At 40.6% G+C, this 23,264-nt stretch overlaps 1 protein-coding gene across 2 annotated transcripts in view; it reads left to right on the top strand.

Annotated features, from left to right (window-relative positions):
- KIAA1549L (KIAA1549 like) overlaps positions 1–23,264 on the top strand; it is a 130,430-nt gene that overhangs the window by 94,275 nt on the left and 12,891 nt on the right. For both annotated transcript variants that reach the window (XM_032748514.3, XM_041716417.2), the window contains exons 14-17: positions 4,577–4,755; positions 6,309–6,526; positions 11,015–11,144; positions 16,692–17,039. In XM_032748514.3, the coding sequence (XP_032604405.3) occupies positions 4,577–4,755; positions 6,309–6,526; positions 11,015–11,144; positions 16,692–17,039 (875 nt within the window). The remainder of the gene's footprint in view (positions 1–4,576; positions 4,756–6,308; positions 6,527–11,014; positions 11,145–16,691; positions 17,040–23,264) is intronic.

Consider the following 23,264-nt stretch of genomic DNA (forward strand, 5'->3'; position numbering starts at 1 on the left):
CTGATTCTTCACCTTCACCTTCAGCAAACTTGTAGGCTTTTTGGAGTAATTTGCTACATTTAACCAGAAGGGGGGTAAAAATCCCAAAGAATAAACAAAATCCACCTGTTCAGCTGAAATCCTGTGCATTGGCACCAGTTGCTGTTGAACTCTACAGAAGCTTTACACATTGATTCCCTTTTCTCCCAAGATTTCAGCTTGTGTGACACAGACTAATTCTTCCCATTACTGTTTCCATTTCTTCCATTGCCCTTGTTTTTGTTGTTTATTTGCTTTAAATAGTGAGAGCGCTGTGACCTTGCTAGCATCCTGCTGGTGATTATTTTCTTCAGACTTACTCAATATAATTTCTTTTTTTTTTTTTTTTTTTTTTTTTACTCTTTATGGTTGCTATTCTCATGGCAAGAAAATACTGCATGCTGTGTTGCTAAGGTGCCTGTTGCAGCAGATCTCCGAGGGATTTGGGATCTGCAGGTGGCCACACAGTTAAATATTTCTTCATTCACATTTGCCTTCCCCTCTGGATGACTTTGGCTCTGCCACTAATGGAGTCTGACAGGAATTTTCTTCCAAGCAGCAGTGTAAAGAGCATGTAGATGTTCATGCCATCAGACCAGTGGCAGTCTGGCTGGCTGGGATTTTTCACTAATATGTCAGCACTGAAGAAGACAAATATACAGTTTTATTGTGCAAACAGAAAACTATTTTTGCAAAGTTTTTAAAACTCCTAGGGCACCATTTCCTCAAAGAATCTTCTGTTGTAGGCCCTCATGTCTTCCCTGTCTTTGTGTGTTCAACATCTTTGTCAGTTAAATAATTTTATTTTAATTAGTGAATGTACCTACTTATTACAGAAGTGTCAGGTAAGAAAAGGGGCTGCTGGATTCACTGGAAACATTATGAAATGTGTGGTCTCTTTTTGAAAGGCTTTGGTATTTGGAAAGATGAGGCAGATGTGGCTGGAGAAGAAATAACCACAGAGAGAGATTCCTGTTCCTGCTGATAAGGACAGGAAACCTCCACAGAAAGGGAACCAAACAAGCAGCTAAGGGACAAATATTCACCCTGTGTACACAGTTTCATTGGAAATCTGAAAATACCACTGTGGAGATCTCAAATGACCTGCTCAGCTGGCTGCTGCTTCAGGATGCCAGGCAAAGCCAGGACTGCAACACCGCAGGCCCATCACCAAGCATTTAGCAGACTTCACACCCGAGGAAATACTGTCCAGAAGGAATAATGAGCTGCTCCCATTAGTCAGGAAGCTGTCTGCTTCTGGAAATACAATATTTGTGCTGTTTGTGAGAGGTTTAGCATTGCACTGTCTCAGAGCTGGTGTAATTCTGGAAGGGTGTGTGTGTACACAAGTGAGTTTTACACTGCAATACCTTACAGAGAGCTACTTCTGTCCTGGATAGGTTCAGATAATAATGTTGGGAAAATTGTATTTTACTTATAGGCCTATGAAATCCTTCAGAAACAGATGGTTTTTTTATTGCTCAAAGCTTCTGTTTGTATCTTTGTGGAGAGAGTCATCTGGCTGATGGAATGACTTGGATGATATAGAAAAAGTCTATTTCTTTTTTTTTTTTATATAGAGATTTTCTATATAATGAAAATTATTTCCCCATTATTAAATCATATTCAGGAGTCAGATTTCTGTTTGAAATACTGATACCTGGGCTTTTTCCTAAGGAACTTTTTTAGATATGTGGCAATGCTTGCTCTTTGTCAAACTGCAGGAATATTCTGTAGGTATGGTTACAATGTTTGCCTTCCTTTCATCTAAAATAAACTTTCAAAAATACTTAATTGAGTGATGTAAGAAAAGGCAGAGCATGCCCACCTGCTTGCAGGTGTTTCCCAAGTCTTGGCTTTATGTCTTTTTCTCTATTGATTCTCTTTTTCTGAGGGCTTCCAAAATCTTTCAAATGGTTGATTCTGAGCAGGACAGCAGAAATCTTTGTTTCAGGTGTTTGGTTGGAAGATTACTTGATTCATAGACAAATTAAAGTTTTTTGTGGTTTTTTTTTTTTTTTTTAGGTGCAAGTATTTCAGTCTTTTTTTTCTTCATTCCAGCCTATTTTGATGGGGGAGAGGGGAGGAAAGACAAGGTGATTGCTCTGGATAGATCTTCGTGTGCTGCGGCCACAGAAAGGTTAGGAGGAGTAATGCGATCTCAGTGGATCATGTAGCATGAGATATCTAGCAGGAGATATTTCAGAGGTGGGAAATTGCTGTTAAGTAGTGATTAAGCTTGGGTTTGCCCTTTTCTGCCGCTGAGCTTCTGAGTATCACTCTGTGCTCACACAGTGCAGGCAAGAGTAGAACTCCCCAGTAGTGCTCAATAGTGCTGGAATGCATCTGCTTGGAAACAGAAATTTAAAACATCACTTTTAAACCACGTTGCCAACTATAATAAGCAAGGGTGATTATTGTGAGTGACTATAAAGAATGTGTGGGCAGTTTTCTGAAGTTTCCCATGCTGGCCAGTTGCTCACCCAGCCGAGATGCTGGGCTGGGTGGACTGGCCCAGGGCAGGGATACACAGCAGAAACAAACACTCCAGGACTTCTCCAACATTTCTCTGAACTTGCTTTGATTTGATTGTCAAAATTTGGAGGTTGTTATGGTTCAGTCATGTCATAAATGGTTGCTGTAAATTCTCTTGGGAGGAGATGGATAGGGAGCAAAGGATGAACTTCTGAGTGCTTGCTGCAGTTCCCTGCCAATGCAAATTATAGCAGTGTGCCAGGGGCTGCAGAGCACAGGCTCTATCACCTGCCAGTGAAAAAGGGACAGTGGGAAAAAAAAACTACTTTTACATTATAAATGAACAGATGCTAAGGTAAGGTGGAATTAAATTCCAGTTTCTAGTCCCATTTGGCTCTCATTTCCATGCTGGTAGCACTGCAGTAGGTGCAGGAGTTGTGCTCACCTTTGAGTGAGCTGATACTGAGAGTGCTCTGTGGTGTTAGTGCTCCCCATCAAAATTAGCTGTCATCTGTGGTTTCTGATTCTTTTCACCCTTAGTTTTTCTTTCTTTTAATGAGTCCTAGAGGAATTATCTTTCATTGAGAAAAACTCTTGGTTTCTGCTCCTGAAACAAGGTCTGAGGGGACACTCCATGCATCTGCAGGTTGCTGAGGTCTCTGTGGCTACTGGGTTTCAAAATCCCACCAGAGAAGAGCATCAATACTTCACCTTTATACTCACTGTAGCATGATTGCCTCCCTGCTCACGTGTGGTCAGTGCCAGGTGAGGATCCCCTCATTCTCTGGTCCTGCTGCTGTGGTGATCTGGTGGTCCCTGGATCAGGGCCATTCAAGCCCCACTGAAGCTTCTGTGGTGTTTGGGCAGTTCTGTGGAGCTGCAGGGACAGTGTTTAATGACACAGTGATTTAACCCATCTATTGCTCAAAAGCTCAAGTGGTGCCAGCTCCAGTCACACTGAGCACAGACAGAGATAATGAGCTTCCTCAGTGGCTTCATAGTTTATGTTACTGCTGTCAAATATTTTCTTACCTAAATCATTGGCTGTCTAAACTGCTGAGTTTATACAAGTCCATTGTAATTTGTGCAGGGATTAAATATTAAACCAGAGTTTATTTTCAGAGGAAATAAATTTAGAGCAGACCACTTTGTTCTTTAGCAGAGGATCTCTGCTCCTGTCAGCTAGGAGTTAGAGCAAGCATTCTTCCTTCTAATAGCATAATTATTCAAAAATGTTTGCAAGGATCTCTTTGCAGAATTTGTGCTTGTGCTTTAGTGTCATTCTTTCATTTCAAAATGTAGGTAAGATTTTGCAGATTCAACAGCTGACAAAGGGATGCAGGTTTGCAAAGAAAATTTGAAGGAAAAAGGACTCAATTGCATGTGTGAGAATTACTAATCTATGTAGAAATCTAAAACTAAAGATACTTTGCCATGCCATTTAATTTTAAAGATTTTTTCTGGTTCTTAAGCAATTGTAACAGTTTAACTTCACAGAGACCAGAGGTAGTGCTTGCAAAGCAAAAAATTAACATAAGATTAGATACCATCAGTTTCTTAAGCATTTTTAACACACAGCAGAAAATGTTTTTATTTTAATAAATGGCATTTTTAGCATTAATGCATTTTGAAAAAGAAACCCACTTATTTTAGGAAATTTTGAGTATGCCCTTGCTTTTGCAGCAAAAGGCAGAAAAAGAGCTGCACTCTGGGGTTTGATCCGGTGTAGCTACTGATGCCTTTGCACATGGCCACCTGTGTGTGTGTGTGGTTCCATGTGAAACCTAGGAAAACATCTACTTTAACTTTCCTGTCATTTCATACCATTTCGTTCTTCTCCTTTTTTCCATCTTATTAGCACGGATTGGAACCTTCTTTGGGGAAGGGACAGACAATCCTTTGACTATATAGTGTTTCCTGTGATCTAATGGGATGTTTTTCCCTGGTGTAAAGATCTCCCAGGCCTGCACCTCGAGCGCACTGAGCACATCATTAATCCAAAATGTGTGCTTGCTGAATTTCCCCTTGAGCAGGCAGCAGAAATGTCCGTGTCTTTGTGCTGAGTGAGTTTGATGTGCTCTAGTGGCCGTGAGTGATGAAGAGGAAGGAGGGATTCTCTTTGATAATGTCGCCAAGTCTGCCATGGACCCCTTTGACACCTCCTCGGGCTCGGTGCAGCTCATCGCCATCAAACCCGTGGCCCTCCCTGCTGTCCATGCTGCTTCAGAGAGGAGCCAGGAGTCTGCCATCATCAATGGGGAGGTAAGGACTGGCTGAGAAGTGTCTCCATGTGTTTCCTTGGCTACAGCCACAAGTGGAATGATTTTAAGCCTGTTAGAGTTGAGAGCTGCTAGGAGCTTCTCACCGTTATGCTGTATAAAGTTCCATTAGCACTGTGGGCTCAGAGACCTGAGAATTTAAGATCTGCTGTTTCACAATGCACCTGTGAATGCCTGTGACCTTGGAAGAGGTGATTTTCTATATTCCTACCTTCCCAGTGTCCTTCTCTCCTATTTGAAAAAGTGAGTAATGAAGCCAGAAAGCAGAATAACATCTTTTCCTATGTGAATTCTATGGCTGGGTATGAAAATCTGCATAGATCATCTGAATGCCAAGTTGATCTTTCTGTACTGAGCAATATATCTCAATCAGAGTGAGAAGGGGTCAGTGGGACCATGGCCTTGCTCTGCACTCCAGCCTGTGCACAGAGGGTGCAGTTGTTGAGAAGGAAAAAAGTGGGATGGCACATATGTCTGCTCCAGATGCTGGCCAAAAAGCATGCTTTGACTGCAATACTTATGCTCATGTTTTGATGTAGATTTAATCAAGAACAGACCATTTACAAAGGACTGAGGCTTTTATGAAGTAGTTGAACATGATGGGAACAAGCCACAGAGGTGCCTTGTTTACGAACTCACATTGCAACCATCATGTAAACAGCTAAAACCAGTTTAAAAGCAGCAGGGAGGGCTGCTGCCAGGGACACTGTAAAAGAGCATAAGTCCCATGTGGGCCTGGATTATTGCAGCCTGTTGTGCTCCATTTCATACTTGCATTTTAAGTCCTGATGTGCCATGTAGCTTCCAAGCTTGGAAAAAGGCTTATTTGGCTTTCAGCTTCTCTTTTCTGTAAGGCAGCAGGATGACACTGCTGGTGCTGTGTGCACCCTTACACACACACCTCCTGTAGTTTAGGAAGACTGCAGAATTTGACTCTGGAAGCACAAAGCTCAAGTAAATTCCAGATTTCCAAGTAACTTGCAGTTTGAAGCAGGAGGGAAGTTTTTTCAATACTCAGGAGAAACCATGGGACTAAGCTCTACCAGGATGGACCAAGCACCCCTTTTTTTAAGATTCCCCTCTGGCAGAAGCCCATAAGAAAGTGCATAAACAAAATAAACATTTGATGACATTTCACTGGAGTTCTTCCCCAGCCATCAGTGGTGACTTATTTAAGGTTTTGTGTAGTCAGGGGGATGTCTCTTTACCCCAGCAGAGTTTTCACAGGTGAGCTGTGCCCCGAATCACGCGCAGCGTTGGGTCACGGCAGTTGGCTGACACCACTCGTGTTTTTCCTCAGTGGGTGTCTCTGAGTCACTGTTGTAATGGTGCACAGTTTTTTAGGCTAAAATTATTTAACCATCTGCCAAGCCATAAAAATGCAGCGGCTCTGTTCACTTGCAGTTCCTCGCTGCTTGCAGATGGCACGGTGTGCTCCAGAGGGATGGCACACGCGGCGCATCGAACACGCGCTGCCGAGACCCTTCGGAGGTCGCCAGCCCAGCAGCAGCCCTGAAACATCTTCTTGCCTTTCAGGTGAACAAGGCTTTGAAGCAGAAGTCTGATATAGAGCACTACCGCAACAAGCTGCGCCTGAAAGCCAAGAGGAAAGGCTACTATGATTTCCCACAGGTTGATAATAGCAAGGCGCTGACAGACAGAAAAAGGATGTATGAGAAAAACCAGAAAGAACTTGACCACATTTTGGATCCAGATGCAGATGTCTCATCGCCATTTGCTGAGCCTAAGAACAGGTGAGACTTTTTATTTGCAGTTCTCCATCTGGGAGGAGAGTTCACATCCTGGGAGTCAGAGGGGGCATTTTAATGAGCCAGGTGTTTGTTGTATGGTCACTGGTCCCCTCTGCTTTATGAAGAATATTCATACAGCCCATGGAAAACTATCTCTGGTAAAACTGTGGTGTGGTTAAAAACAAACAAGTGAAAAGAAAAAAAATAAGGGAAGGGACTGTTGCAAGTCCTTGTAAGTCATTCTGAAAGATAAACAGAAAAAGTGGTAGTGTTATTGGTGATACTCAGAGCAGACTTTAGGCAGGAAGTTAGCATTTGAATTGGCTCTTTTTCAAAATGCAGTGGTGTTACTATTTTGTCATTACTTTAATCTGAATATAACTGTTGCAGAGGGCATGAGATAACAGAACCAGTGCATTGTCCCTGTACGTCCTGCAGTGATAGCATCTGTAAGATGTTGTGTGTGCCTGTTCTTGGTGATCTTCCTGTGCCTTTAACAGAGAAATGCATAATTTGCTCATCTGTCACGTGAAGCTGGCATGTTGTATAACATTACCACTGCTTGATTAACACTTCACTGTCTCCTGAGGATGGCATAGCAGTAGCATTCAAAGCCCCATTTTAGAAATGAGGGGGCAGTGCAGGTGCTGATTGCGCCTGAGCTGCTGCCGTGGGTGGGATGCTCTGCTGCTGGTGCTCTCTGAAACACAAAATGACATATTGGAAAGGGGAGATCGCACCAGTCCTACCCCAGGAACAGTACAGTGTGTAGATTCCTCTTCCTTGGAAGTTCTGGAGGCATGAAGGATGATAAGAGAATGTGTTTGCTATTTTACCTTGCACAGGAGGGCTCTTACTGTAATCAGGGACTAACATCAGTTGATCCAAGAGAGAAAATGGGATACTGAAGCACCTTTCCCCTGGAAATGGCCCTCACGCCTGGAGGTGCAATCTAGCATCCCATCTCCAGGGAAGCTCAGACCAAAATTTTCTTATGAGCATGAATGGACTGCAATCAAAGCATTGCTGGTGACACAGGCATTGCACAAAGTGCAACTGCAGCAATTACCCTTGGGGCACAGGCATGAAAAAGACTGTAATGGGAATTACAAAAGTATTGTTGGCTCAGAATATGGGCAAAAGCTGAGGTCAGATGTGTTTCTGTAGATCTAGAGCTCAGTGGTTGAGGAAGAGCTGTTTCCCAGGGCTGCTCTCGTCACTGAAGAGAAAAGATGCTGATTCAGTTGTGGGGTATGTCCTGGGGCATCATTTCCTTGTGCAGTTTTCCAATTTATTGTGCACCAAGAAGGTAAGAAATGGAGCCTGTCCTTACATGGGAGCCCTGCTCTGCACACTCTGTCCAGGAGGTACAGACAGAGCACTGGGAACCCTTGTTGAGGAATACATTTAGTCCAGGGAGCTGGAACATTCCCTCAGCACACTGGTGTGGCTGTGACTGATTGAGGCATTAATTTGGATGCTTATGATGTGTCACCTGGCTCACAGGAAGTGTTTAAAACATTAAACTGAAGCTTTAATACAGCCACAAGCTTTTTATTAAATACATGATGTTTGTTCACATGCCAGTGTGTGGAAGATCCCATACGTTTTTTTCCTGTGTGTTTTCTAATGGGTTGTGTAAATTTGCCACAGTCTATTTGAAACAATAATCCCTGGCATGACAGAAAAGTGCTGGGAGGCAGGTAAGCTCCAGTGGAGGAATGATTCCAGCTGCACCATGAAAGGCTGGCTGCTGCACTTGTTGAATGTATTATCTGTATCCCCACATGAGGAGAGAGAATCACTTCTGATGCACTTTTTGTGAAGACAGAACACTTAATGAACTTTATAGGTGCTGCAGATGTTTACAAACAAAGTTCTAAATTCTGTGCTAAAATTTCCACACTAAAACCTGGAACTGAATTTGATTTGCTGCAACACACATGACAATTATTTTTCTAACAAAAATAAGATGGCTAAAATTTACACTGCTGGAGGAAGATCTTGAAAAATACTATTATGTTATGTGGGGTTTGGTTATTCATAAATGAATCAACACAATTGCATTTCTGTAATGAAATAAAATTGCTTTAAAAGCAATCTGGGTAAGCATATAATTAAAAAAAGATTTCTATCTTTTTCTGTTTTGAATCATTTTTACAGCAATTACAACTTGAAAAAATTGAAATTTTTAAAACTATAGCACTAAAAACTAAGTCAAAGATTTCTAGGGAAAAGGTCTATTCTACTCTCTTCTGTTTTGTATATATTCTTCTAACTTAAGTCACATAGTTACAGCACTTCCAAAACATATCAGAAAATAGGGATGCAGTTGATTACTTAAGATTACCTTTATATTTTGAATTGATTTTAAATTGTATTTAAAAGTGATTTACAAAGCATTGCTGCTAAATGATTTGATTTTTTTTCCTGAACAAAGAGCTTTGTGCTCTAGGTGCCTTTCAGTCCTCATGTTTTAAAACATTCCCAGAAGGCACTTCCTAACCCATTTGAATGCCAGTTGTTCCTGTTCATACCTCCTTTCTCATTAGTAAAACTCTCTTAAATGAGGTAATTGGCAATCTCAAGGTAATTTTTAAGAGCCTACTGATGATATGCACTATTCTTGGATTTTCTTTAATAGTTTGTAATCAGGTCAAGAATCTGCATGTTTTACAGAGCTGTATGTTTGAATACCTTAGAAAATATATCACAACTGCCTCAACTAAGTGTTTTTTGGACCTATTGTAAAACATATGAACTTTTGGAGGCCTTTGATGTAAGAAGATGAAGATTGTCAGATCTGATAACCCTGTGCATAACCCTGTTTTCTGGTAATATCAATGGTATAGTCAGAGAAAAACCATATAGGAAGAAAGAATTTATTCAGTATTATTTTTGTGGGGGCAACTTACTCCAAAAGCTCTGCTTGCCTTCTGCTTTAGCAGTGTATTTGGGACTTTCAAACATGAGCATGGTGATTTGTGATCAAAGGTCACACAGAAGTTTTGGAAAGTTGCCTTAAAACTAAATACATGACTGAGTAATTTATTTAATCAGAAGCATGAAATTGGGTTTTTTTGTCCTACCTTTTATCCTGTCTGATCATGTAAATGTCCTACTTTCTGGATTTCTGCAAACCAGTTTCTGCTGCTCTAACCTGTCAAGGCAAAAAGTGCTGTTAACAAGATCTGGAATAACTGAAGAATTATTTATCAGTGAATTAATTTGAACTGTCTTGTCTATTCATTTCATTGATGGTTCTTGAAATGTTAAACCATGGAGTGACTTGAAAATGTGACTTCAGACATAATAGTGCAACTTGTCTTACTTCACTAAGAGCCTTGGCAGGTCCTCTGTGTAAAATAAACAGCACAGAGACATGTTAGATGACCTGATCTAATTTTAATATTCTGAATGGAGTAATTGCACAAGGCAGAAAAATAGCATTGCTAGGCAAAGATAACTTTGTATCAGGCTCTAGCAGTGTAATTGCTGTGTTAATAAATGAAGCTGCCATGCCTTTATTTCATCTGTTATTGATCTGCTCCAGGACCAGTGCTCCTCTGGAGAGTGCAACAAAAAGTTAATGGCCTGATACAGTATGAGAACAACTCAGAACTCTGCTGGTGTAGAAGTAGCCTTCTTAAAACATGCAGCTTGATGAAGCATAAAGTTCCTGTACCACCATTTGGCAAACCCTCCTGCAGATATGTACAGAGATGCTCTGTATTTCACAGAGGGATACTGCATTTATTTTTGTATAAACAGCAACAAGTGCAGAAATGGTTTTGCTGGAGAGATTATTTTGGATATTCAGTTTTATTCTGCCATTCTATTGCATTTGCTTTCCCTTGGTTTGGAGCAGGCAGCAGTGGAAGCTCAGTGCCCAGGGATGAGCAGCACTTTGTCCCAGTGGAGCAGCTGAGTCCCAGGAAGCACAGCCCTCTGAGAAAGCTGTGGCCAGTTACCAAACTGGCTATTTAAAACCAGCATCTTGCAAGCAGTTTCCTCCCACTGCTGTGTCTCTTCCCTTTGCTGGGGGTTTGTTTCAGTGGAGCATTTTTCTGCTTCTGTCTCATCGCTCAGGATCAGCAACCAAAATCTCTGCTCCCCATCTGTGTGTGTGGGAGATCCTGTTATTTTTTATATGTTTTTTTTTTTTTAATGAGTTTGAATCATATCAGCTGAAGTTAAAAGAGTCCTGATATCTTCTTTGGACATATTTCATCTGACAAGCTCCCACATACAATGTCCGTGTCTTTTATATAACTTTTATTTTCCTTAAACCATAAAAAAAACTATTAATCATCTCTTAATACAGTTACTGATTTCTAGCACTTCATATATGTAGAAAGAATATTCCGTAACAAAGTGGCATTTTTATGAACATCATAATTTTAAAATAAAGGTGAATATTGACAAGTTCTGCCTGACTTTTTTTTTTTTTTTTTTTTTCATTTTACCATTTTCTCATTTTGTGTTTTCTAGGCAGCCACTGAAGAACTCAGTGTACAGAAGCAGGCAGTCCCTGAACAGTCCCAGCCCAGGGGAAACTGAGATGGATCTCCTGGTGACTCGAGAAAGGCCGAGGCGTGGCATCCGGAACAGTGGATATGATGTAAGTTTATTGGCTATGGGCAGAGAAATCTACTCACCCCAGTCTGAACTTGCTCCTAAACCCAGGGAACTATTAGTAAGCCACAAGACTTGAGATATTTAGTGTTACAGGAGTTTATGTGCACTCAGCAGCCTGAAAAAAGCTCAGACTCTTTCATGTACTTTATCACTCTACATCATTTTACAGTCTGAAATGCAAACAAAATGTTTGCCCAAACCCCATTATTTACCAAAGTATTAAATTTTGAATTTAGATAGTTCTTCTAAGTGTGTGGCTATTTGACTGAGCTTTCTTCATTGCAATTAAAATCCTTTGTTCTGAAGAACAGCCTCTTGATTCAGAAGAATGAACAGCCAGCTTCTGGGATTTTCACCTCAGTCCCAATGTCAGTGTTTTGTGGAAATCCTCTAGGGATAGGTATTTTCCTCTTGCTCCCATCAGAACTGGGAGAGTTTTGTGTAGGTAAATGTCAAACCCAGCCAGAGGTGATGTTTCTTTCTGGTCCAAGGAGCTCATGCAGCCAGCACAAGGCAGAGGAGTTGTCTTGTGCAGTCTGAACAAACACTGGGTGCAAGCTGACACCGTGTGAACCCAGAAGGAGGATTAAAAATAGCCCCACATTGGGGAAATGTTGAGTTTTTCAATCCTCTGTCACGTGTCCAAACTGCTATAGCTCAGCCCTAAAGATCAGTCCCTAGAGAGGGTCTAAACATTCTGGAAAACAAGGAAGTTCACCTGTGGTTGCCCATCCTCTAAACATTGTAGGCGAAAAATATTTTTCTTTTTGGGGGACGGTGGGGGGGCGTGGGGGTGGTGGTGTTTAATTTTCAACCCTCTCTCTGCCAGGAATGTGTATTTAGCAAGGAGAAAGAAAGAAGAAGGTGCAAAAGTTGGGGGGATGTGTTCAGGAAAGTTTAAACCTTCTACAAAATTCTTCAGGAGAGGTTGTAGTTGTCAGATTTCTGAAATGATTCCCTGCATTTGGACACTTCCCATCAGACTGCAGGAGTCATGTGGGGCCATGTGAGTGGGCTGACTGGTACACTGCTTTCTGAGCAATTAGGATGCCAATGCTATGCTAATAAAAGCTAGTTTTTCGTAAGGGATATTTCCCTGGAAATCAGTGTTGAAAACATTCTGGGCAGGCACAGCAGCAGATTTTAGAAATATATTTAAATATATTGTGTGTATGCTATATATAAACTGTATTTTAAAGAAAATTTGTTAAAAACCTTGGAAGTAGATTAATAAGCTTATGCAGATTCTGAAGGGTTCTCAGAGTAATTATAAGCTCTGAGATGTGTGCACACAACAGAAGAAATTGCTTTTGCCTTTCCTTTGGTGCTGCAGTTGGGCGACCTGTCCCTGGCACAGTGTTTTACTAAGTTACATAAAATCCCTCTGCCTGATGCACTGCAGATTCACTGCAGTGCACCTCTTCCAGCTCTGAACACATTTCCCATCTGAAAGCACAGAAATGCTGTGGGAAATGGGACAGGATATTGAAATTTAGCTGCCAAGCCTGAGCCTGCAGCGTGGGCTGGTCCCCAACTCCTGCTCGAGGCTCCTCGGAGCTGTGTCTGACAGGCTCCATCTCCCAGGATACCACTGATGGCTGCATCCATGGAATTCATGGATCTCATCAGCTAAACACCTCTGGAAATTAAACCTCTGAAAATGGGTGAGAAAGGGCTGCTTTGAGTGTTGGCTCTTGTGCCCTTTCTGTTTCACACAGCAACACCCGGTACCCATTTTTGACATCTGATTTGTCATATTAAATCTTTCAGCCTTCTCAGACTGCAGCCAACCTCTTCCTCCCAGCATGTTATTTAGCAGCAAGTCCTGCCAAAGAATAGTAGAACCTGCATTTTATAAGCAGCGCCAAATAATTCAATTTATGAATCAAATAGTTTATATTGCTTTCATGTCAGGAGACTTTTTTTACAGCATAAAAAGTTGTGGGGGGAATTTGAGCTGTTACCAGTATATACAGGTTATGTTTTGAGGTTTTTCTTCCTAACAATTACAGTGCTTTTAATTTAAAGAAAAGACATTGAGATCTCCTAGATTCTTCAAGAAAACTCCTTAAGAATGCCTCACTCATGTGCACAACCACAAGGTTTCCTTTCAATAACAAATTTCTAAATGGTTTTCTAAAATACTTCATTCATACTTTTCTAAAAATACTTCATTCTCTATAATTAATTTTTGTGCTATTTCTCTGAATTGTGGTTCTGTTTCTCAGAGCTAAAAACTGGTAAAGATATGAGGATAAAGATAAAATATTTTACATTTGTCCATATGGAATATGTAGCTTTTAATATTACTTTGGAGTGTACATTCTACTGCTTGATGTTCTTGGTATATTATTTGCCTTTATAGTGTCTTTTATAAATGAATCATTATTGAACAATATCTAGTTTTCCATTTTAAAGAATCCCAATGGGCTTTACTATCATCACCTTCAACTAGGAACTAGATGCAGGAGACTTTATTAACATGTTTATTATTTTCAACAAGTTCGTGAACAACTGTTTGTAAAGTCAATGCCATAAGGAAAGACTCTAGAACCTCTAGACTGCTCTAATGAGATTTATACCACACCAGAAAATATTTACGCTGCTTTTGCCTTAAAAGGAAGAAAATTACCTTATTATACACTTCTAAGAAATCAGTATACAAAAGAATTCATGGGCAGAATTTCATTGATATGGCTAAATTAATACAATGCATCCCAAAGGTTATAGATTAACGTTCCCATAAAGAATTTTATTGATAAAGTTGCAGCAGCAGAATTATTCAAGAGGTGTAGAAAGTCTGTCTCTCACTGCAGGGTTTTGTTTTTTTCTTCATATACCTCTAGTTCCTTCTATTGTACAGTAACTGTGTATGATGTTATGCAATAGTGGCCTCTATTTATGATAGCTATGTGTTTCAGTTGATAGGATAACAAAATAACAAATAACACTCAGAAAGTGTTAGGATGAATTGAAATAGATTTTAAAATATGAGGAAAAGAAATGATTATTACTTTTCTCCAAAATCTTCATGTCAGGTTTTATATTGATAAATCGAAGCTGCCTTAACTTTGACTGCTAATGTGAATCTTGTATACACGTGATATATTTTAAGTATTCTGTGGGGGTCTAATGGCTTCACCAGTAAGTTGTAGCAGATAACCTGATTTATTTCAGCATTGGGCACTAATAGGTCTATGTAGGATTCCACTCACATTTTTGCAAGCATGAGCAAATAGAAGAGCCATAGTTATTAATCATCCAGTCAGGACATTATGATTCCAGGGGCTCTTTGGCTGCACTTACACAAACTACCATTGCATTTTATAGTCAGCTTTCTAAAACGTGTCCGATTTTTATTTATTGTAGCAACACAAACACCAGCGGAGTCAAAATGAAGGAATGAAATTATGGAAGAATTTTTAGTTGAAGATTTCCTACAAAGTTTTTCCATTTAAGATCATTTGGTGCAGTTGCATTCCCCTTCTCCCCAGTCTGATGTGTATACCACTTGGGAAGCTTGAATTTCAGTGTGTGGTTTTGAATTTAGATAATATACTGTATAACCATGACTATGTAAATTATGGTTAAATTCTAATGTGCAAAGGTTTAACTTTTATCTTAATTTTTCTCTTTTTTTTTTTACTGCCATACTTTCATTCAATAGAAAATATAGCTATACTTAAAATAGAGAAAGGAAATTAATGTTTTACTTAGATTTATTATCAGTTTTCACTACCAGTGTGACTCTTTTCTGAGTAGCTGACAACAGAAGAACACCAGTTTGATATTTCCCTCCAAAAAGGAATTAATATATTTTAGGATTGTCCTATAGCTTGTAAAAACTTGGGGGTGCAGTCGCTTATCTATTCAGGTGTAGAAAAGCACTATTACAGGGGGAAAAAATATGCTACACTAGGAGCTACAGAACACTGAAATGATCAGGATACTGTTGGAAATTTTAACAAGAACATCTTGCTGTATTCTTTTATTTATGGCTATTTTAAACACTAGCACAGTTTCTAACCACATGCTATATATAGAAGGAGGCACACATCCTATTGCTCATCCCAGTTATCCTTCACGGTCAATGCATTTTACAGGTATTTAAAGAACTATAAGGAATTAGTTGCTGGTTTAAAACATATGTTTTTAAAACTCTGGGCTGTAAAATTCTTCTTACAAATTGCATATGAAATGGAGTATTCCACCATCAACTTCTTGCAATGTGATGATTATTTTCTGTCATGGAGTTATAGCCAAAAAAACCCCAAAGAGAAGATTTCTGTTTGTACTTATCTGTACAGATCCTAGGAATCAGCCTAGGAGTAACCCTTCAAGCCAAGCTGCCCAAGCACTTCTGCTCGTTGGAAAATGTGCTTCATTCCCTGTTCCCAAGTTAACTTTGCATAAATACCTGTAACTCCTGTTTGGAGGCTGGGTAAGACCACTGAGCTGCGCCAGGGTATTCTCTGCAAAGGGCAGGTTTGAATTTCTGGTGTCATTGTGGAAGTTCAGAAAAACTCCTAAACTTTAGTTCTGCAGAAATCTTAATGTGAGAGCCTGAACAAAGGAATTTCAGTCTCTCTAGCTGTAATAATCTGTCCCTTGTAAGGGGTCCTTTGCAGTGATGGCACTATTTAGGGAACCATACTCTTCCTGGCACAGCTGCACTGCCATTGATAACATAACTAAGACAAGAATTCAAACATTAATTCCAATTGTTTTTAAGTGAGTCATTGACAGCTTAATCTGCTGCAGTGTCCCTGCTACTTTTTGCAGCAAACAGTGAGGAATATAAAAGACTATTATACTCCCCTGCATCGTATGGTTTCTTTCCAATATTTGTTGTGTGTCTATATTATTATGGCTGCTTTAATTAAAGGGATGGGGCCACAGTTGGGCTAAAAACGATTTATTGCTCAGATAAACGTCAGTCTCAGAGGCCATGAGAGCAAGCTGTCGGCCATAGCTCAAGTGTAGTCAAAAGTTCTTTGTTACAAGACAATATATAACTTTTTAATGCAATGGACAGTTGTCACAAAGTTTATTTTGCTTTTCTATCTTATCACCTTTACTTAATTCTACTGCAATGCAGACACTTTTATCCAATGGGCTACTATTACATGTACACACAGATGCTTCTGTTATAATTCTAAACTCTTAGCTTACTCTACACAATTACCTCTACATTAGAAACCCCTCACCTTATAAACCCTTCATCTTATTAATACAATTTTTGACTTACTTAAGGTATATTCTTACTTACAACTATAGAAACAGAAGTTTATGATTTTTCTGCTTAATGTCTGTGTACTTTATTTTTACATCAATCCAAGCTTCTCCCAAGGCTGCACATCAAACCCTCCTGTGGAAGGTGTCTGTGGAAGTTTCTCTTTTTCCATTTCCCACACATCCACATTGTCACAATTCCCAATTTGTGTGTGTTACATCTGTGTTTGCGAATGTCGAAGCGGCACGAGTGCCGTCTTGCAAAGCCTTTGACGTACGCTTTTCTTCCCCCGACCAGACCGAGCCTGAAATTATAGAAGAAACAAACATTGACCGCGTCAACGAGCCGCGGAATTACGGCAGGGCCCGGCAGGCCAAGGGCCACTCGGAGACATCAACGCTGAGCTCGCAGCCGTCCATCGACGAGGTGCGGCAGCAGATGCACATGCTGCTGGAGGAGGCCTTCAGCCTGGCCTCCGCTGGCCACGGGGGCCAGCCCCGGCAGGACGCCTACGGCTCGGCCCCACACCTGCCCTACTCCGAGGTGGTGACCAGTGCCCCCGGCACCATGAGCCGGCCGCGGGCGGGCGTGCAGTGGGTGCCCACCTACCGGCCAGAAATGTACCAGTACAGCTTGCCAAGGCCCGTAAGTGCAGCTTCTCTTTGCCGCGCTGTAATGTCACAAGGGTGCTTTGTGGGATCCCGGGCGTCCCTCTGGCTGCCCTGGCAGGTCTGGGACCCTGGCAGGGGTCGGGAACCCCCCTGGACAGAGCCCCCAGAGACACTGTCTGTGATCTCTGTCCATGGAAAAGAGTTTTCAATCTTACAGGATGAATTACAAGCCCTGAGTGTTTGATATAAGTAATAATTAAGTGTGGCACGGGTGCAAATGTAAAATTTAGGATTCTAGATGAGGGGTCCAAAGGGGACAAGATGGAGGAAATTGGGTGTGTCTTGTCCTTTTTCTCCTTCTTCATGCCCTCCATGTTTCACTGTAGTGTTGGCATTTTTCTGTTGGTTCAGGCTGGGGACACACTGTCCAACGTAGGTGACAGATATTGGCACGTTATTGTAAATCCAGCACAGGTAGTTTGTGGTATTTAATGTTTGTACCATCCCACTGAGGGCAGAGCCCCACACGCTGCCCTGCAGGACAGAGCTGCGGCAGGGCAGCAGAACATGTTAGAGATAAACAGAATAAACAACCTTGAAAACCAGCACAGACGAATTATGGCTTCTTATTTGGCAACAGGGCAGAAAGACAGAGGCTTTCTACAATCTCGGGATCATTTAAATACCACAGATTCCGTCAGTGCTTTGGTTCTGAGCCATGTGTTTTTTTTTTTTTTTTTTTTTAAAGTAGTCCCATTTAGGTGCTTAAAACCAGATGCTTACAGAGAATAAGTATGTGTAGGGTGATGTGTATCTATATATATACACATACGTGCTTGCCTAGACACCAGCCTAGACTTTGCAGTTGGGAGGATGAGTGAGCCACACACATACAACATGAAAGACTCGGTATCTGTTTTAGCAAGGTTGTCCTGTCTCATTTGTACTAAGATTTAAAAGAACAGGCTGCAGGCTGTTCAACAGATCCCAAATTGTTGGAACCCTGACTGCTGAGAATTTTAGGCTTTCTGTGCTGACAGGCACTGACCCCTAAAAGAATGCTGCATTTGACCTGAGATAATAGAGAAAGCCTCCAGAATTAAATAATAGAATAAGATTATAAGTGTATGGTTTGAATAGGAGTGTGTAATATCACAGAGTAGAAAACTTAGAGCTTAAAAATTTAGAATATAATAACATATTTAAAATAAGATAGAAGTTTTAAGACAGAAGCTAGTCCTTCTTCTTCACCTTCGTCATTTAAGTAGCATTATGTAATTAGGCGAAGGCATCCACATTATGAACCACAGGTAGTTAGTTATTAAGTTAAAAGTAAAAATAATGTAGGTATTATTTCTTAATTGGACAGTTTATCCTTAAAAAGCCTTGTAGAGAAAGAAATATGACTCCATTTTTAGTTTGTTACAGTGAAGTACTGTAGAACTCACACCAAATGTGTTTGCACATCTCCTTCTGCTCAGGTAATGCATATTAGGAAGCAGTGTGGTTTTATGGATTAACTGTGGTGACATCTGGGTAGGGAACAGCAGCTCTTCTGCATCACTGGAGAGGTTCACCACTGAAGAGCAACATGAAATGTGGGCTGTTATTGGTAGTCTTGCACTTACAGCTATTGGCTTGGGTCTCTAGAGAAGAAATCTAGAGAAGATTTAATTCCTTAGGTCTCTTAGTTGACCTTATAACTGACTTTATCCTTCATTCCTAGCCTCAAGCAGCAGCTAACACATCCTCACCTCACAGAAGTAATACGTGAATTAGGAACTTAAACCCAAGGGTGGAAATTGTTAATGGAATTTTGTAGGTGTCTAGACAGCAGTGACACTAGCACTGTGCACACCCTCACGTGGGGAGCTGCCCCTGAATTCCCACACATGGTAATGTGAAGCTCAGCAATATATTTTCTTTTATGTCAGATACAAATCTAAACCAGAGGTGATTGCTTTCAGATAAGAAATAGCCAGTCTAACAATACCAGTGTGATAAATTGTTCATTTTATGCTTTTGTTGGTCAGTTTTTTTGGTGGGTTTTTTTTTGTTTGTTTGTTTGGTTTTTTTTGAGTCCCTAACTCTGGCTAGAATAAAAAGAAAATGCAGAAAAATGTCCTTAGTTCAAAATAACTATTACCATGAATTCCTTCTATGGAATAAACATTGACAATAAAAAATACATTAAGGGATGCTGCTTCTGAACTATTCTGAACATAGCTGAAAGCCAGTGGCACTGCCTGCAAAGGCTCAGGTTGGTGCTATTTAAATCATGCTAAGGTTATTTCTGGCACTTTGAAATTGGTCCGATGAAATTCGTACAGCATATAATCATATTTTATGGTTAGAATTCGATTAAAAGCTTAAGAGACAACTAATGAGGAGTCAAATGACCTCAACACTTCAAAGTATCTTTCTAAAATGAAATCTAAAATATTATATGGTGAGAGGTTTTTGAAAAAAATATAATAGGCACTCTACTCATGGTGAATGATTCACTGTTGTCTTTCTAAGACTGATTACTCTCCTAAATCATCTGTCTGTTTGGGACCTCTTGCTTATCTTTCTGGCATTCTGAAGGCAGATTTAAATTCCCTGGAGAGAGTTGATTGCCACAGATGAGGATACGCACAGACTGCTGGGCTTTGCATAAGGGCTGGTAATTCATAGTTTTCTGCATATCAGTTTCATGAATATGCACTGTGCTTCAACCACCCTATTTTCTGTTTTTTTTCTCATGGGAATAGAGGGTTGGAATTCAAAATATCCCCAGCTTTGCAGATGAGAGGTACCTGTGCACTGGCATGTTTGTTACCTCTGTAAACCAAAAATTAGTAATTTTTTCCCTTTCTTAAAATTCAGTTCTTAGTGGCAATTAGAAGTCAACATCAACAATGCTGTTACAATTCAAAACACTGTGCATTTTGAAAATGAAAATTTCATCTTTGAAAATTCAAGGGCATTTTGTCAGCTTAGATGCAACAAGTGCAGAGGAGTCCAGAGCCACTCTTTAGTTCTGTGTTGCTTCAGGTGTCCTCTAAATTGTGGATCTTTAATTTTTTGTAGTCAACTTCATGGCTAGTCCCACCATTAAACATTTGTGTATCTCTCCAGAGTGTGCACACATTTTTTTTTCCTTTTCCATTTTCTTCTCCCTTTTGAGGTCTTTGTGTTTTTTATTTGTTTGGTAGGGAGTTTCTGTACGTGCTGCCATTATTACTGAAATTATCTGTAGCTCTTGTGAGGGAATGCCTGTTGGGGAACCTGTGAAAAGAGGATTCCTCCACATGGAGCTCATGCCTTCTCCTGGCAAAGGAAAGCCAGTGAAATGCAAACTCTCCCTGTTGCTCTGGAGCTTCCAAAACATGATGAGTAACACTTGGCTGAGTCCTTGGCACCCAGCTGGTGTGCTATGACTGGAGGATGGAGTTAAAGGGTTGAATGTGTGACACCAGCCGGACTGCCAGTTCCGTGCCTCGGTTGATCATGTTTGGAAGTTTGCTTTGGAAATTTGCTCAGCTGAGTCAAGTGAGAGCTGGGACTAGAGAAGAAAATCCTCTCCATCACAAGGCTGGAGCAGTTCCCATCTCTCCTCCTTAGTGCTCTGGAAAGAGGAGTCAGAATAAGAGAGCTCTGGGTCCCAAGGTGAGACCCAGCACCACAAACAGGCACTGATGCCCAGCACTTACAGCCTGAATGGCTGGTAAAGTATTCCTGTCCTCAGAGCTCCCCTTCATTTAGCAGGGGATTCAGGTGTTTAATAATTAATTCAAAATTCAGCTACTTTCAATAACAGCTGCTTAGTATGAAACAGCTATAAAGGCAAAGCCAAATCAATGAATTTGCATTATTCCTGGATGAATAAACAAGATAAATCATTCAATGAGTTAACAAGGATGCTGGCCTTGTAATTCCTATGGTGAGATGTAAGGAGATTGATATTTCTGTAATTAGAAGGCAACATAGAATACTTTGACCCAGGACCAATCTGTAAGTGGAAGGCAGTAAAAATATTTAAATATTTGAACTAGGGAAATGTAGTCTTAAAACTAACTGCAAGTTTTCTTCTTTGGCCTATGAACACAGGCTGAGAGACTTGGGATTGTTCAGCCTGGAGAAGAGACAACTCCAGGGAGACCTTAGAGCACCTTCCAGTACCTAAAGGAGCTACAGGAGAGCTGGAAGGGGGCTTTTTACAAGGGTATGGAGTGAGAGGACAAGTGGGAATGTCTTTGAGCTGACAGAGGACAGGGTTAGATTAGATATGGGCAAGGAATTCTGTACTGTGAGGGTGGTGAGGCACTGGAGTAGGCTCCCCAAAAAGCTGTGGATGGCCCATCATGGAAGTATTCAAGGCCAGGCTGGATGGGGCTTTGAACAACCTGGTCTAGTGGAAGGAGTCCCTGCCTGTTGGAAGGGGCTGGGGCCTAGATAACCTTTAAGGTCTCTTCCAAACCATTCTGGGATTTTTCTTTTCTGTATCCTGAAAGGTGGTACCTTGGGCTGTCGTGGGTTGTGGCAGACAATGGTGCAGGTATCTGCTGGTGGCTGGACTTTATCCTCCAGAGGATTTATGATCCTTGGCCCAATGGCTGTTAAAATGCAATTCCTACATTTTAAAATTAATTTTTGATTTGCTTTTTCAATTGTCAGTGTTCTAGCCACAGCAGACTCCTTCATTGGCATTCTTACTGAAAGGGTGGCATGGGGTCTGCACTCTGCTACCTCTACAGTCTGTCCTGGATCTCAAGTGGGATTACTTCTGCCTGATTGTTATAGCCTTTATATTACACACATTGTCTTTTTTCAAAAAATAGAGTTTGGAACCCATGCAGAATGTTTTCCTTCTTAGATTTTTGTCTTTTGTTCTCTTTGGGTTTTTCCTTAATTTGTTGATATTTGTCTGGTTGGGTTGTGGTGGTTTTTTTTTTTTTGTTTTTTTTTTTTTTTTTTTTTTTTTTTTTTTTTGTTTTTGTTTTTTTTTTTTTTTTTTTAACCAAGAGATCATTTAAAAAAGATAAACATATTCTGAAGAGTAAAATTAGGCAAATCTGGGAAATCAGCTGGGTTGTGTGTTTTGTTTGTTGTTTTCCTCTCTGACTCGTTTCACAGTGGTGAAGTGACTTTAATTCTACAATCATGCTGGTTGGCCAAGAGCCTAAAGGCTCATAAAAATCTTTAACAGGCATCTGTGGTAAAACTTAGATTTCATTTTGCTTCTGAACACTTTTTTCCCATTCATATGTTTCCTGCAGGAAAACACTAATGCCCCAAACCATTAGAGAATCTCTGGAAATTGCACTGAAATTCCCTCCCGCAACCATGTTGGTGTGTGTGGCAGCTCAGGGCAACGAGGGTGACTCCTGTCCCCTCTGGACAAACATTTCCTCAGCGTGGTGGAGCAGATCTTTTTACACGATTTTTCACTTTAACAAGATTCTCTCTGCCCAGCCATTAGCAAAATATTGCCACTCACTCAAAATTCTTCATCTCCCATGTAAGCAGCAAAATAAAGGCTTAGGTTTTCTATTTTCCTTTTTTCCCCAAAATTTCCAGTGCAAGTTGCAGCATATTTGTAAACTGTGATCCCCTGAAATACCTAATACCTCCTTTGATGTCCATATTCCAAAGCACAACACACAAGAGGAAACCCAAATTTTCCTCTGAGTCTCTGCCTACCCTGCTAAACAGTGTCTGGAGTCACTTTCCACCCTGAAACATTATCTCATGTGCTGTTCCTTTAAAATAGGGGGAATAAAAAGGATTTCATGCTTGGCACAAATGCATGCTGAGAGCAAGATGTGGGAGGAAAGGCTTGTGGAGCCAGAAGAGAGAGTTCAGTCAGCCTGTGAGGGCACTGCCAGAGTTTGAGATGCAGAAGAGGCACTGCAGACCATTCCTCATCCAGCACTATCAGGAGAAATATAAATCAGATTTTCTTTGATGCGAATAACATTTGTTTTTTCCACACAGTTCTTTCATTAAAAATCACTAGTTCCAAGCCCTGGCTAAGAAATGCAGCATTGTCTTTTTAGACTTTTTTTTTCCCCCCCACTTAAATGTAGAAATGCTTTAAATATCATGGTGGCATGGTGAAAGTAAATATTAGGAGAACTTGTAGGTGTCATGCAAGAAAAAATTCTTTTCAGAGATATGCCTTTGAGGGTTTCTAACCTGCTTTAAAGGGATAGCAGTGAAAGGACAGAAAAAGATGCTGGGTATATGCGCTTTTCCCTAGGAGACACATAAAAAA

The sequence above is a fragment of the Taeniopygia guttata genome, chromosome 5, assembly GCF_048771995.1.
Source record: "Taeniopygia guttata chromosome 5, bTaeGut7.mat, whole genome shotgun sequence".
In the NCBI taxonomy this organism is placed as follows: Eukaryota; Metazoa; Chordata; class Aves; order Passeriformes; family Estrildidae; genus Taeniopygia; species Taeniopygia guttata.